General features: G+C 45.9%; 1 protein-coding gene across 9 annotated transcripts in view; it reads left to right on the top strand.

Annotated features, from left to right (window-relative positions):
• LUZP1 (leucine zipper protein 1) overlaps positions 1-12,382 on the top strand; it is a 101,835-nt gene that overhangs the window by 84,877 nt on the left and 4,576 nt on the right. For all 9 annotated transcript variants that reach the window (XM_069579072.1, XM_069579067.1, XM_069579071.1 and 6 more), the window contains one exon: positions 8,151-11,332. In XM_069579072.1, the coding sequence (XP_069435173.1) occupies positions 8,270-11,332 (3,063 nt within the window). In that variant the 5' untranslated portion in view covers positions 8,151-8,269. The remainder of the gene's footprint in view (positions 1-8,150; positions 11,333-12,382) is intronic.

Consider the following 12,382-nt stretch of genomic DNA (forward strand, 5'->3'; position numbering starts at 1 on the left):
TTGTGTTTCTGAAGAAATTGATCTGGTTCATGTATAGTTATCAAACATGTATATATAGTTATTCATAATATTCCTTTATTATCAGTGAAATCTGTAGTGATGTCCTTTTATTTCTGATAGGAGTAATTTGTGTTTTCTCTCTCTTTCATTTTCATTCAATTCCAACACTTGAAATTTTCCGTGTTCGTTGGATTTCCAGTTATCTTTGTGGTATTGATTTCTAGTTTCCTTCCATCGTGGTCTGCGAGCAGACACTATATGATGTGTATTCTTTTAAATTTGTTCGGGTATTTATGACCCAGAATGTAGTCTGTCTTGGTGAATGTTTCCTGTAAACTTGAGAAGGTTGTTTATTCTGTTGTATGAAATAGTCTATAGATGTCCACTATATCCCATTGATTGATGGTACTGCTGAGTTCAGCTGTGTCCTTTATACTAATTGTCTGCCTGCTGGATCTGCCACTTAAGATAGAGAGCTGTTGAATTCTCCAGCTATAGTAATTGATTTATCTCTTTCTCCTCGCAGTTCCATCAGTTTTTTGCCTCACGTATTTTGATGCACACACACATTTAAGGACTATTATGTCTTCTTGGAGAATTGACCCTTTGTGGTCATGTGATATTCTCCCTTTGCCCTTGATAACATTCCTTGTTCTGAAATCTGCCATCTGATATTAATGTAGGTACTATCTTTTGATTAGTGTTAGATAGTGTATCTTTCTCCATCTCTTCACTTTTAAACTATATCTTTATTAAAATTTAAAGTGGGTTTTTGTAGACAGCGTATGTTTGACTCTTAGTTTTTGACCCACACAGATAGTCTGTTTTTTAATAGGTGGATGTAGATTCAGTTCAGTTCAGTCGCTCAGTTGTGTCCGACTCTCTGTGACCCCATGAATCACAGCACTCCAGGCCTCCCTGTCCATCACCAACTCCCGGAGTTCACTCAAACTCATGTCCATCCAGTCCGTGATGCCATCCAACCATCTCATCCTCTGTTGTCCCCTTCTCCTCCTGACCCCAATCCCTCCCAGCATCAGGGTCTTTTCCAATGAGTCAACTCTTCACATGAGGTGGCCAAAGGATTGGAGTTTCAGCTTTAGCATCAGTCCTTCCAGTGAACACCCAGGGCTGATCTCCTTTAGGATGGACTAGTTTGATCTTGCAGTCCAAGGAACTCTCAAGAGTCTTCTCCAACACCACAGTTCAAAAGCATCAATTCTTTGGCGCTCAGCTTTCTTCACAGTCCAACTCTCACATCCATACATGACCACTGGAAAAACCATAGCCTTGACTAGACGGACCTTGTTGCCAAAGTAATGTCTCTGCTTTTGAATATGCTATCTAGTTTGGTCATAATTTTCCTTCCATCGTGTAAGCGTCTTTTAATTTCATGGCTACAGTCACCATCTGCAGCAATCTTGGAGCCCAGAAAAATAAAGTCAGCCACTGTTTCCATTGTTTCCCCATCTATTTGCCATGAAGTGATGGGACTGGATGCCACGATCTTAGTTTTCTGAATGTTGAGCTTTAAGCCAACTTTTTCACTCTCTTCTCTCACTTTCATCAAGAGGCTCTTTAGTTCTTCTTCACTTTCTGCCCTAATGGTGGTGTCATCTGCATATCTGAGGTTACTGATATTTCTCCCGGCAATCCTGATTCCAGCTTGTGCCTCCTCCAGCCCAGAGTTTCTCATGATGTACTCTGCATATAAGTTAAATAAACAGGGTGACAATGTACAGCCTTGATGTACTCCTTTTCCTATTTGGAACCGGTCTGTTGTTCCATGTCCAGTTATAACTGTTGCTTCCTGACCTGCATACAGGTTTCTCAAGAGGCAGGTCAGGTGGTCTGGTATTCCCGTCTCTTTCAGAATTTTCCACACAAGAGAAGAGTCTACACATGGACATCACCAGATGGTGTACACCAAAATCAGATTGATTATATTCTTTGCAGCCAAAGATGGAGAAGCTCTTATACAGTCAGCAAAAACAAGACTGGGAGCTGACTGTGGCTCAGATCATGAACTCCTTATTGCCAAATTCAGACTGAAATTGAAGAAAGTGGGGAAAACCACTAGACCATTCAGGTATGACCTAAATCTAATCCCTTATGACTATACAGTGGAAGTGAGAAATAGATTTAAGGGACTAGATCTGATAGAGTGCCCGATGAACTATGGATGGAGGTACGTGACATTGTACAGGAGACAGGAATCAAGACCATCTCCAAGAAAAAGAAATGCAAAAAAGCAAAATGGCTGTCTGGGGAGGCCTTACAAATAGTTGTGAAAAGAAGGAAAGTGAAAAGCAAAGGAGGAAAGGAAAGATACACCCATTTGAATGCAGAGTTCCAAAGAATTGCAAGGAGAGATAAGAAAGCTTTCCTCAGCGATCAATGCAAAGAAATAGAGGAAAACAAGAGAATTGGAAAGACTAGAGATCTCTTCAAGAAAATCAGAGATACCAAGGGAACATTTCATGCAAAGATGAGCTCAGTAAAGGACAGATATGGTATGGACCTAACAGAAGCAGAAGATATTAAGAAGAGGTGGCAAGAATACACAGAAGAACTGTACAAGAAAGATCTTCACCACCCAGATAATCACGATCCTGTGATCACTCACCTAGAGCCAGACATCCCGGAATGTTAAGTCAACTGGGCCTTAGGAACCATTCCTATGAACAAAGCTAGTGGAGGTGATGGAATTCCAGTTGAGCTATTTCAAATCCTGCAAGATGACACTGTGAAGGTGCTGCACTCAGTAAGCTAGCAAATTTGGAAAACTCAGCAGTGGCCACAGGACTTGAAAAGGTCAATTTTAATTCCAGTTCCAAAGAAAGGCAACACCAAAGAATGCTCAAACTACCGCACAATTGCAGTCATCTCACAGGCTAGTAAAGTAATGCTCAAAATGATCCAAGCCAGGCTTCAGAAATACGTGAACCGTGAACTTCCAGATGTTCAAGCTGGTTTTAGAAAAGGCAGAGGAACCAGAGATCAAATTGCCAACATCCGCTGGGTCATCAGAAAAAAGCACTCATCTCACATGCTAGTAAAGTGATGTTTAAAATTCTCCAAGCCAGGCTTCAGCAGTACATGAACTGTGAGCTTCCAGATGTTCAAGCTGGTTTTAGAAAAGGCAGAGGAAGCAGAGATCAAATTGCCAACATCTGCTGGATCATCGAAAAAGCAAGAGAGTTCCAGAAAAACATCTATTTCTGCTTTATTGACTACGCCAAAGCCTTTGACTGTATGGTTCATGATAAACTGGAAAATTCTGAAAGAGATGGCTGTACCAGACCACGTGACCTGCCTCTTGGGAAACCTGTATGCAGGTCAGGAAGCAACAGTTATAACTGGATATGGAAAAACAGACTGGTTCCAAATAGGAAAAGGAGTACGTCAAGGCTGAATATTCTCACCCTGCCTGTTTAACTTCTATGCAGAGTACATGATGAGAAACTCTGGGCTGGAGGAAGCACAAGCTGGAATCAAGATTGCTGGGAGAAATATCAGTAACCTCAGATACGAAGATGACACCACCCTTATGGCAGAAAATGAAGAACTAAAGAGCCTCTTGATGAAAGTGAAAGAGGAGAGTGAAAAAGTTGGCTTAAAACTCAACATTCAGAAAACTAAGATCATCTGGTCCCATCACTTCATGGCAAATAGATGGGGAAACAGTGGAAAACAGTGGCTGACTTTATTTTTCTGGGCTCCAAGATTGCTGCAGATGGTGATTGCAGCCATAAAATTAAAAGATGCTTATTCCTTGGAAGGAAGCTTATGAGCAACCTAGACAACATATTCAAAAGCAGAGACATTACTTTGCCAACAAAGGTCCATCTTGTCAAGGCTATGGTTTTTCCAGTAGTCATGTATGGATGTGAGAGTTGGACTATAAAGAAAGCTGAGTGCCGAAGAATTGATGCTTTTGAACTGTGGTGTTGGAGAAGACTCTTGAGAAGTCTCTTGGACTGCAAGGAGATCCAACCAGTCCATCCTAAAGGAGATCAGTCCTGGGTGTTCACTGGAAGGACTGATGCTAAAGCTGAAACTCCAATACTTTGGCCACCTGATGTGAAGAACTTACTCATTGGAAAAGGCCCTGATGCTGGGAAAGATTGAAGGCAGGAGGAGAAGGGGACGACAGAGGATGAGATGGTTGGATGGCATCACTGACACAATGGACATGAGTTTGGGTGGACTCCAGGAGCTGGTGGTGGACAGGGGAGCCTGGCGTGCTGTGGTTCATGGGGTCGCAAAGAGTTGGACACGACTGAGCGACTGAACTGAACTGAACTGAACTGAAGAATTTCTTTTAACATTTCTTGTAAAGTGGATCTACTGGCAACAGATCCCCTCAATTTTTATTTCTCCTCCAGAGTGTTTATTTCATCTTCATTGCTGAAGGACAGTTTTGTAGGGTACAAAAATCTAGATTGGTGGTGTTTTTCTCTCAACATTTAAAATATTTCACTCTATACTTTTCTCATGGGCTTGATTTCTGAGAAGTCAGATGTTACTTCTTAACTTTGTTTTTCTATAGGTTAGGTATTTTTTCCTCTGAGTTCTTTCAGGATTTTTTCCATTTATCTTTGATTTTCTGCAGTGTGAATATGATATGCCTTGGTGTTTTTGTTTTAGTATTTATCCTGGTTTTGGTGTTCTGAGCTTCCTGAATCTGTGGTGTGCTTTCTGACAATTTTGGGAAGTTATGTCATTATTGCTTCAGATTTTTGTTCTCTTCTTCTTCGTCTGATAGTCCCATTACATTTGTGTTAAACTTCTTGTAGCTATCCCACACTTCTTGGATATTCTGTTCTGTTCCCCCCCCCATCGCCTTTTTTTTCCCCTCTGCCTTTCAGATTTAGAAGTTTCTACTGACATATCCTCAAGTGCAGAGACTCTACCAGCTGTGTCTGGTCTACTAGTGAGACAGTCAAAGACATTCTTCATTCGTTAGTGATTTTCACCTCTAACATTTCCTTTTGATGCTTTACTATAATTTCCATTTCTTTGCTTACCTTACCCATATGTTCTTGGATGTTGTCTACTTTTTCCATTAGAGTCTTTAGCATATTATAGTTTTGAATTTCTGTCTAATAATTCCAACAGTTCTGCCATGTCTGAGTCTGGTTTTGATTGTTGCTCTGTTTCTTTAAAAACTGTATTTTTAAATACAGTTTTTAGTATGTTTTGTAATTTTTGTTGAAAGCTGAGCATGATGGGTGAAAAGCACTTAGGTGAGCAGGCCTCTCATGATGTGGTGCTCAGGTGCAGGGGAAGCGCTCTCCTGTTCCATGGTTAGGTCTCAGTCTTCAGTGAGCCTGAGCCCCCGGGGCTGTGAATTTCACAAGTGCTTCTCATTGTCAGGTCTGCATGCCACCCCTCTCCCTACCCAACTCCCTAGGTAATACATGGTGGCTGGAGTTGGGCATATTCCTTCCTCCATGCGGAAGGTTAGAGAGAGCTGCAGTTAGGTATTTTCCTTCCCCCAGGTCAGTTAGGTTTGGATAAGACTCCAGTAGCTGTGACGCTGGTTTCATAATGGTTAATTTTACCCTCCTCCAGCTGGCAGCACGAGGGGATTTTTCTCCCATGTTCACTGGGAACCTGGTACAGTTCCTGGAGTTACAGCTCACAAAGTGTGGCGCATCCCTCCCAACTGCCCCCCTCCCCCCCAAAACAACTGAGACAAACTGCCTGTTGGTAGACTCCCAACGTTGTCCACACTGAGCCTCCAGCAGATTGTCAGTGCAGTTTAGGTTTTCCTACTCTAGCATTAGTTCCCATGGAGGTTTCTACCTATGCATTCATGCTCCGGTAAACTGTGATTCTCTGTATCAGCTTGTCTGTCTAACTTGGGGGAAGCAGTTTTCTCTGAGACCTCAGTTCTCTGATGGATCTGAGAAGAGTTGCTGATGTTGTTTGTTCAGCTTTTTATTGTCAGGAAGAAGTGATGGTTTTAGAAGCTCCCTACATGCTGGGCCCAGAACTAAAAGTCTACCCTACTTCTCTATGCTTTTTACTTCTTTTGTGCCTTAACATTTAAAAAAAATTTTTTTTATTTTGGCAAAAAATGCATAAAATGTGTCATCTTAGCCATTTCTAAATGTACGCTTTATTAGTGTTTCATATATATTCACATTGTTGTTCAGCCAATATCTGGAGCATTTTTTATCTTGCAGAACTGAAACTTTATACCCATTGAACAAGTCCCTTTCCTCTTTGCCTCAGCCTCTGGCAATCACCATTCTATTTTATTTCTATGAATTTGACTATTCCAGTGAAGTGAAAGTGTTAGTTGCTTAGTCCATGTCCTGTTCTTTGCGACCCCACTAGGCTTTGCTGTCCATGGAATTCTCCAGCAAGAATACTGGAGCGGGTTGCCATTTCCTTCTCCAGAGACTCTCCTTGACCCAGGGATTGAACCTGGGTCTCCTGCATTGCAGGTAGATTCTCTGCTGTCTGAGCAACCAGGGAAGCCTTGTCCCAGGCACCTCATATGAGTGAGATCGCACGCTAGTTCGTCTTTCGTGGCAGCAGTATTTCACGTAGTTCAGTGTCCTCAAGGTGCATGCATGTTGCTTCATTTTTACGACTGAATAACGTTTCCTGGAATGTGTGTGCATTTTGTGTGTGCATTCACCCACTGGTGCACACCTAGGTTGTGTGCACACTTAGGTTGCTTCCACCTTTTGGCTTTTGTGAAAAATGCTGCTATGATCACAGGTATGGGGAATTCCCTTGTGGTCCAGTGGTTAGAACTCTGCACCTCTGTGCTTCCACTGGTGGGGGCCTGGGGTTTGATCCCTGGTTGGGGAATCGAGATCCTGCAAGCTATGTGGTATGGTGCCACCAGGGCGGGGGGGAAAAGCCAAAAAACACGTGTGCAAATATCTGAGATCATTCTTTTATTTTTTTGAATATATACCCAGAAGTGGAATTGCTAGATCATATGGTAATTCTCCTTCTAAGTTTCTGAGGAACCATCATGTTTTTTCATATAACAGTTTCCCAGCAATAGTGTATAAGGGTTCCAGTTCTTCATGTCTGTATACTTCTTGTTTTTTGATAGTAGCTGTCTTTGGATATCATCTTTGGAGAAATGTCTATGTAAATCCTCTGCCCATTTTAAAATCAGGTTCTTTTTTGTTGTTAAGTTGTAGGAGTTCTTAATATATTCTGCTTATTAATGCCTTATCAGATACATGATTACTATCTATTCTTAATAAGGTTCTAAGGTTAGTTGTAACAGCACTGTCCTCTTCCCCAAGAACAGAACATTTTAAGACACCTGAATTCTGATTGCTGTCTTTATGACTGACATGTTGTTATTGTTTAGTGTTTAGTTCCCCTTTGGTTTTATCCTGTTACTTCTTCCCAGTCCTCAGGTGATCTTTAGTGTTTTACTGAATCAATGCTTGTTCAGGTTAATTTTTATGTCTTGCGTCTCATGCCTTCTTTAAGAGATCAGTTTCTATATTTTGAAGTATATCCATAAATTGATCTTTCAGTGACCGTCTGTTAATAATAAACACTTAAGGCTTTAGTTTCCTCTTGGTCTCAAAACCTGTCTCTAATTGTATCTTTTTTTCATAGTTCCTCTGGGTATTTACTTCTAGGTTACAGTTATTTTCTCTTATAACTTTTTAAAGATATGATTATCATGTCTTATTATCTTCTACTTGACACCCACTTAAAAGTCTCTGCTGAGAATCCAGTTCAGTTGTTTTTTCTTTCTTCATAGAATATTTTCCCTTTTCTACCCCCAACTTAGGCTTTTAAAAAGATCTTGTGGTACTTTGCTGAAACCTTATGATGCGTAAATGCAGATTTTATTTTTATCCTTTTAGGTTGGGAGTTTGCTTCCTGAACATGGAACAGTTGGTCATGTGAATGAGGCATTTTTCTGTCTTTCTGCAGTGCTGCCATTGGTGGCATTCTTCATTAGGGTGAAACTAGGCATCAGCCATAAAGAACCAGTGCCTTCCTGCAGGTTTAGTCAGATTTACTCATTCAGTAAATTTGAATACTTACCATGTTCTAGGCTCAAGAATTGCAAATGGGAACTCTTGCAACTGGGAGCTGAGGTGGAGACTTCAGATTTGCCGCCTAACATGCTTTCTGCTTTCCTTCTGTAGACTGAGAATGGTCTCCAACTGCCAAAGAAGATTGTGGGTGCCAAGAGAAAGGTAACCGTTTCTTATCACCACGAGTGGAATTGGTCGCCTCTGGGAGCCCACTTTGGCTGGCAGTAGACATGGCTGAGTTTACAAGCTACAAAGACACTGCTTCCAGCCGCCACCTGCGGTTCAAGTTACAGAGTCTAAGCCGCCGCCTTGATGAGTTGGAGGAAGCCACAAAAAACCTCCAGAAAGCAGAGGATGAGCTCCTGGACCTCCAGGACAAGGTGATTCAGGCAGAAGGCAGCAACTCCAGCATGTTAGCCGAGATTGAAGTGCTGCGCCAGCGAGTGCTGAGAATCGAAGGCAAAGATGAGGAAATTAAGAAAGCAGAGGACCTTTGTCAGCTGATGAAGGAGAAGCTTGAAGAGGAGGAAAACCTCACTCGGGAGCTGAAGTCTGAGATTGAGCGGCTCCAGAAACGGATGGCAGAACTGGAGAAGCTGGAGGAGGCCTTTAGCAGGAGTAAGAATGACTGCACCCAGCTCTGTCTGAGCCTGAACGAGGAGAGAAATCTGACGAAGAAAATCTCCTCTGAGCTGGAAATGCTCCGGATCAAAGTGAAAGAACTGGAATCTTCCGAGGACCGGCTGGATAAAACTGAGCAGAGTTTAGTGTCAGAGTTAGAAAAGCTGAAATCACTAACTCTGAGCTTTGTAAGTGAGAGAAAGTACTTGAATGAAAAGGAGAAAGAAAACGAGAAACTGATAAAAGAGCTTACTCAAAAACTGGAGCAGAACAAAAAAATGAACCGCGATTACACCAGGAATGCTTCTAATCTTCTGGAAAGGAATGACCTGCGGATTGAGGATGGTATCTCTTCCCCGCTGCCGTCCAAAGAAGCAAGAAGGAAGGGCGCTCTGGACTATCTAAAGCAGGCAGAGAATGAAGCCAGAAACAAGTCAGAAAACGAAAAGAACCGCAATCAGGAAGACAACAAAGTAAAAGACCTCAACCAAGAGATTGAGAAACTCAAGACGCAGATCAAACATTTTGAATCCTTGGAGGAAGAGCTTAAGAAAATGAGGGCCAAAAACAATGATCTTCAGGATAATTACCTAAGTGAACAAAATAAAAACAAACTCTTAGCCAGCCAGCTGGAGGAGATAAAGCTACAAATCAAGAAACAGAAAGAATTAGAGAATGGGGAGGTGGAAGGGGAAGATGCTTTCCTGTCCAGCAGAGGCAGGCACGAGAGGACTAAGCTTAGAGGCCATGGGAATGAGGCATCCGTGAAGCACACGGCCCGGGAACTGTCCCCCCAGCATAAGCGGGAAAGGCACCGGAACAGGGAACTGGCCCTCAGCAATGAAAACCCTCTGAACAGCAGGCAGGTCTCCTCTCCCAGCTTTACCAACAGGAGGACCGCCAAAGCTTCCCACGCAGGGGCAGGCGCCGACAGTGGGGCTCAGGAGGCGAGGAGAACCGAAGACCGGTTCACAGCTGGCTTCTCGCAGAGCGAAGGGAAGAAGTCCCGGGAGCAGCCGCCGGTGCTCAGCCGCTACCCGCCCGCCGCTCAGGAGCACAGTAAGGTCTGGAAGGGCGCTCCCAGGCCAGGCACCGAGAGTGCGCTGAAGGGAAGAGTAGAGAAGGCGACGCGAACGTTTAGTGACAGCAGCCATGGATCTGTTTCCAATGACGTGTCGGGGAGAGGCGACAAGGCTTCTGACACCTCTGCTGAGGCCCCCTTTGGCAAGAGGGGGCAGGTGCCTGGCAGTGGAAGTCAAATCACTCCGGCTGCAGATGCTGGCAGTTCTAAAGCCACTGGAGCCCTGGCCACATCTCGACGCTCTTCCTCAGAAGGGCTCTCTAAGGGGAAAAAGGCTGCCAGTGGCCTGGAGCCCGACATCAGCTTCCCCGGCTCCAAGACGCCATCTCTATCCAAGTATCCTTATAGCTCCAGAAGCCAAGAGAACATCCTTCAGGGATTTTCAACCCCAAGTAAAGAAGGAGCTGAACAACCTGTGGCAGTTGTGATGGAAGACAGTAGTCAGCACGAGGCCCTGAGGTGTCGAGTCACCAAGTCCAGCGGCAGGGAGAAGCTGGACTCAGACGACGACGTGGACATGGTGTCTCTTGTTACTGCCAAACTGGTGAACACGACCATCACTCCAGAGCCAGAGCCCCCGCAGCAGCCCCAGTCGAGAGAAAAGGCCAAATCCCGAGGAGCGGTTAGAGCCTCCCTGTTTGAGAACGATAAGGATGTAGGAACAGAAAATGAATCTGGGAAAGCTGTCAGAGCCTCCGCCAATGCCGCGGAGCTCCCAGAGGCCAACGGCCCCGGGGCAAAAAGCCAGCGGCCCTTCAGCCCCAGAGAGGCCTTGCGGTCTAGAGCCATCATCAAGCCTGTCATCATTGATAAGGATGTGAAAAAAATCATGGGAGGATCTGGAACCGAGGCCGCATTGGAAAAACAGAAATCTGCTTCCAAACCGGGGCCAAACAAAGTGACCAGCAGCATAACTATCTACCCCTCGGACAGCGGCAGCCCGCGAGCCACTCCGGGCGAGGCCGCGCGGGAGAGGCACACGTCCACCAGCAACATCCAGGTCGGGCTGCCAGAGCTCGCCTCGGTGAGCAACCACGTCAGCTCCCCCTTTGAGCTCTCCATTCACAAACATGACATCACCCTGCAGCTCAGCGAAGCGGAGAGAACGGGAGATGGGTCCCTGAAGAACAGGCCACAGGAAATGGTGGTCTCTCGGAGCAGCATTGTAATCAAGCCGTCGGACCCGGTGGAGAGGAACAGCCATGCACCCCCAGCGGAGACAATCAGGTGGAAAAGCCATAGTGCGCCTTTAGAAGCGGGCTCTTCAGACGCCAGACACGTCACTGTGCGCAACGCCTGGAAGAGCAGGCGCGACTTGAACTCTGCAGAAGACTCCCCAGGTCGTGCAGGTAGACACGTGGAGTCTCCCAACCCCCACGCTCAGAGATCGTCCACAGACTGTCCAGACCCTGAACAGCCTGGCTCATACCTTTCTGAGCAGGGCACTCGAAGGGGCGGAACCTCAGGGGATGTCCCCGAGCTCGCCTCCAGAAGGACCCAGAGCAGCCTCACCGTGTCGGAGGTGTTCACGCGGCGGAGTCGGGCAGGGGACGCCGTCCCGGCTGAGGCCTGGAACCACTCGGCAGGCACGGTAGGTCCCGCTTCTCCTCCTTGCCCCCTCTCCTCCCACCTTCCCCCTTTCCTTCTGCGCTTTCTTCTTGATTCTCCTCTGCCCCGGCCTGTGTGACTCGGGATGCTGGAGACTTTGGGGTTAGGAAACACTGAGCCAGACCTGAGTGGTCCAGAGGGCTGCTGAACATAGGGCAGATTGGGCTGGAAAGAAGAGGGAAGTACCTTGAAGAAGGTATTTGGCAGAGAGCAGCGTGAATTTCCAAAATCCTCTTTCCCAATTTCCTCCATACATGAAGGGTACAGGAAAGGAGAGATGTGGCCTGTTCTTGCAGTTTGCCGGAGCAGCCAGAGGCTCTGGGTTCCTGGCCCCACAGAGGAGCACGCGGGCTGCCGGGAGGTGCTGGTGAAATGGGGAAACCCTGCGCCCTCTCTGTAGGCAGAGGCGGGCCGAGGCAGGGAGCTGTTTGGCTGCCTCCTCAGTTTAGACCGCAGAGTTTTGCCAGCCGCTGGCATGTAGGGGCTGAGGAGAGCTAGGGCTGCCACCGGGCCTACAGTGATAAGCTTTATGCCCGAGCATCGCTGTCCCCCGCATCTATCTAGCCCATTACACCACCAGTTTGAGGGCAGGGCTGGTCGGCTCCGTGTGGCCTGTTACTGAACAGACAGACCCAGAATCTCCCCTTACCCAAGGGTCAGAGCGCCAGATCAGCGTGTGGTGGGAAGCCCCTGGGAGTCTCAGATGTGAGTCCTGTGATGAAGAAAGACATCTTCGAATAAGATATTGTTCCCTTCTTTTAAAAGGCAGGGGGTGACTGTATTGAGTTAAAAAGCCCTGGCAGGCTTTACAGGGTACTCAATACCGGACAAAGCACTTCTCCACCCAGCGTATCCTTCATTCTGTCCAGCAGCCCTGGGGGGATGTGTGGGGGCTATATTATTCCTCTGTTTTAAGACACGGAAGCTGAGGGTCAGAGACACAGGGTGCCTCCCCCAAGGCCACCCAGGTGAGTTACTGGAAGAGCTGAGATCTGAATCCACGGTTCTGACCTCTAAACCCAGTGCTCGTTTA

This window comes from Ovis canadensis, chromosome 2 (genome assembly GCF_042477335.2).
Source record: "Ovis canadensis isolate MfBH-ARS-UI-01 breed Bighorn chromosome 2, ARS-UI_OviCan_v2, whole genome shotgun sequence".
NCBI lineage: Eukaryota > Metazoa > Chordata > Mammalia > Artiodactyla > Bovidae > Ovis > Ovis canadensis.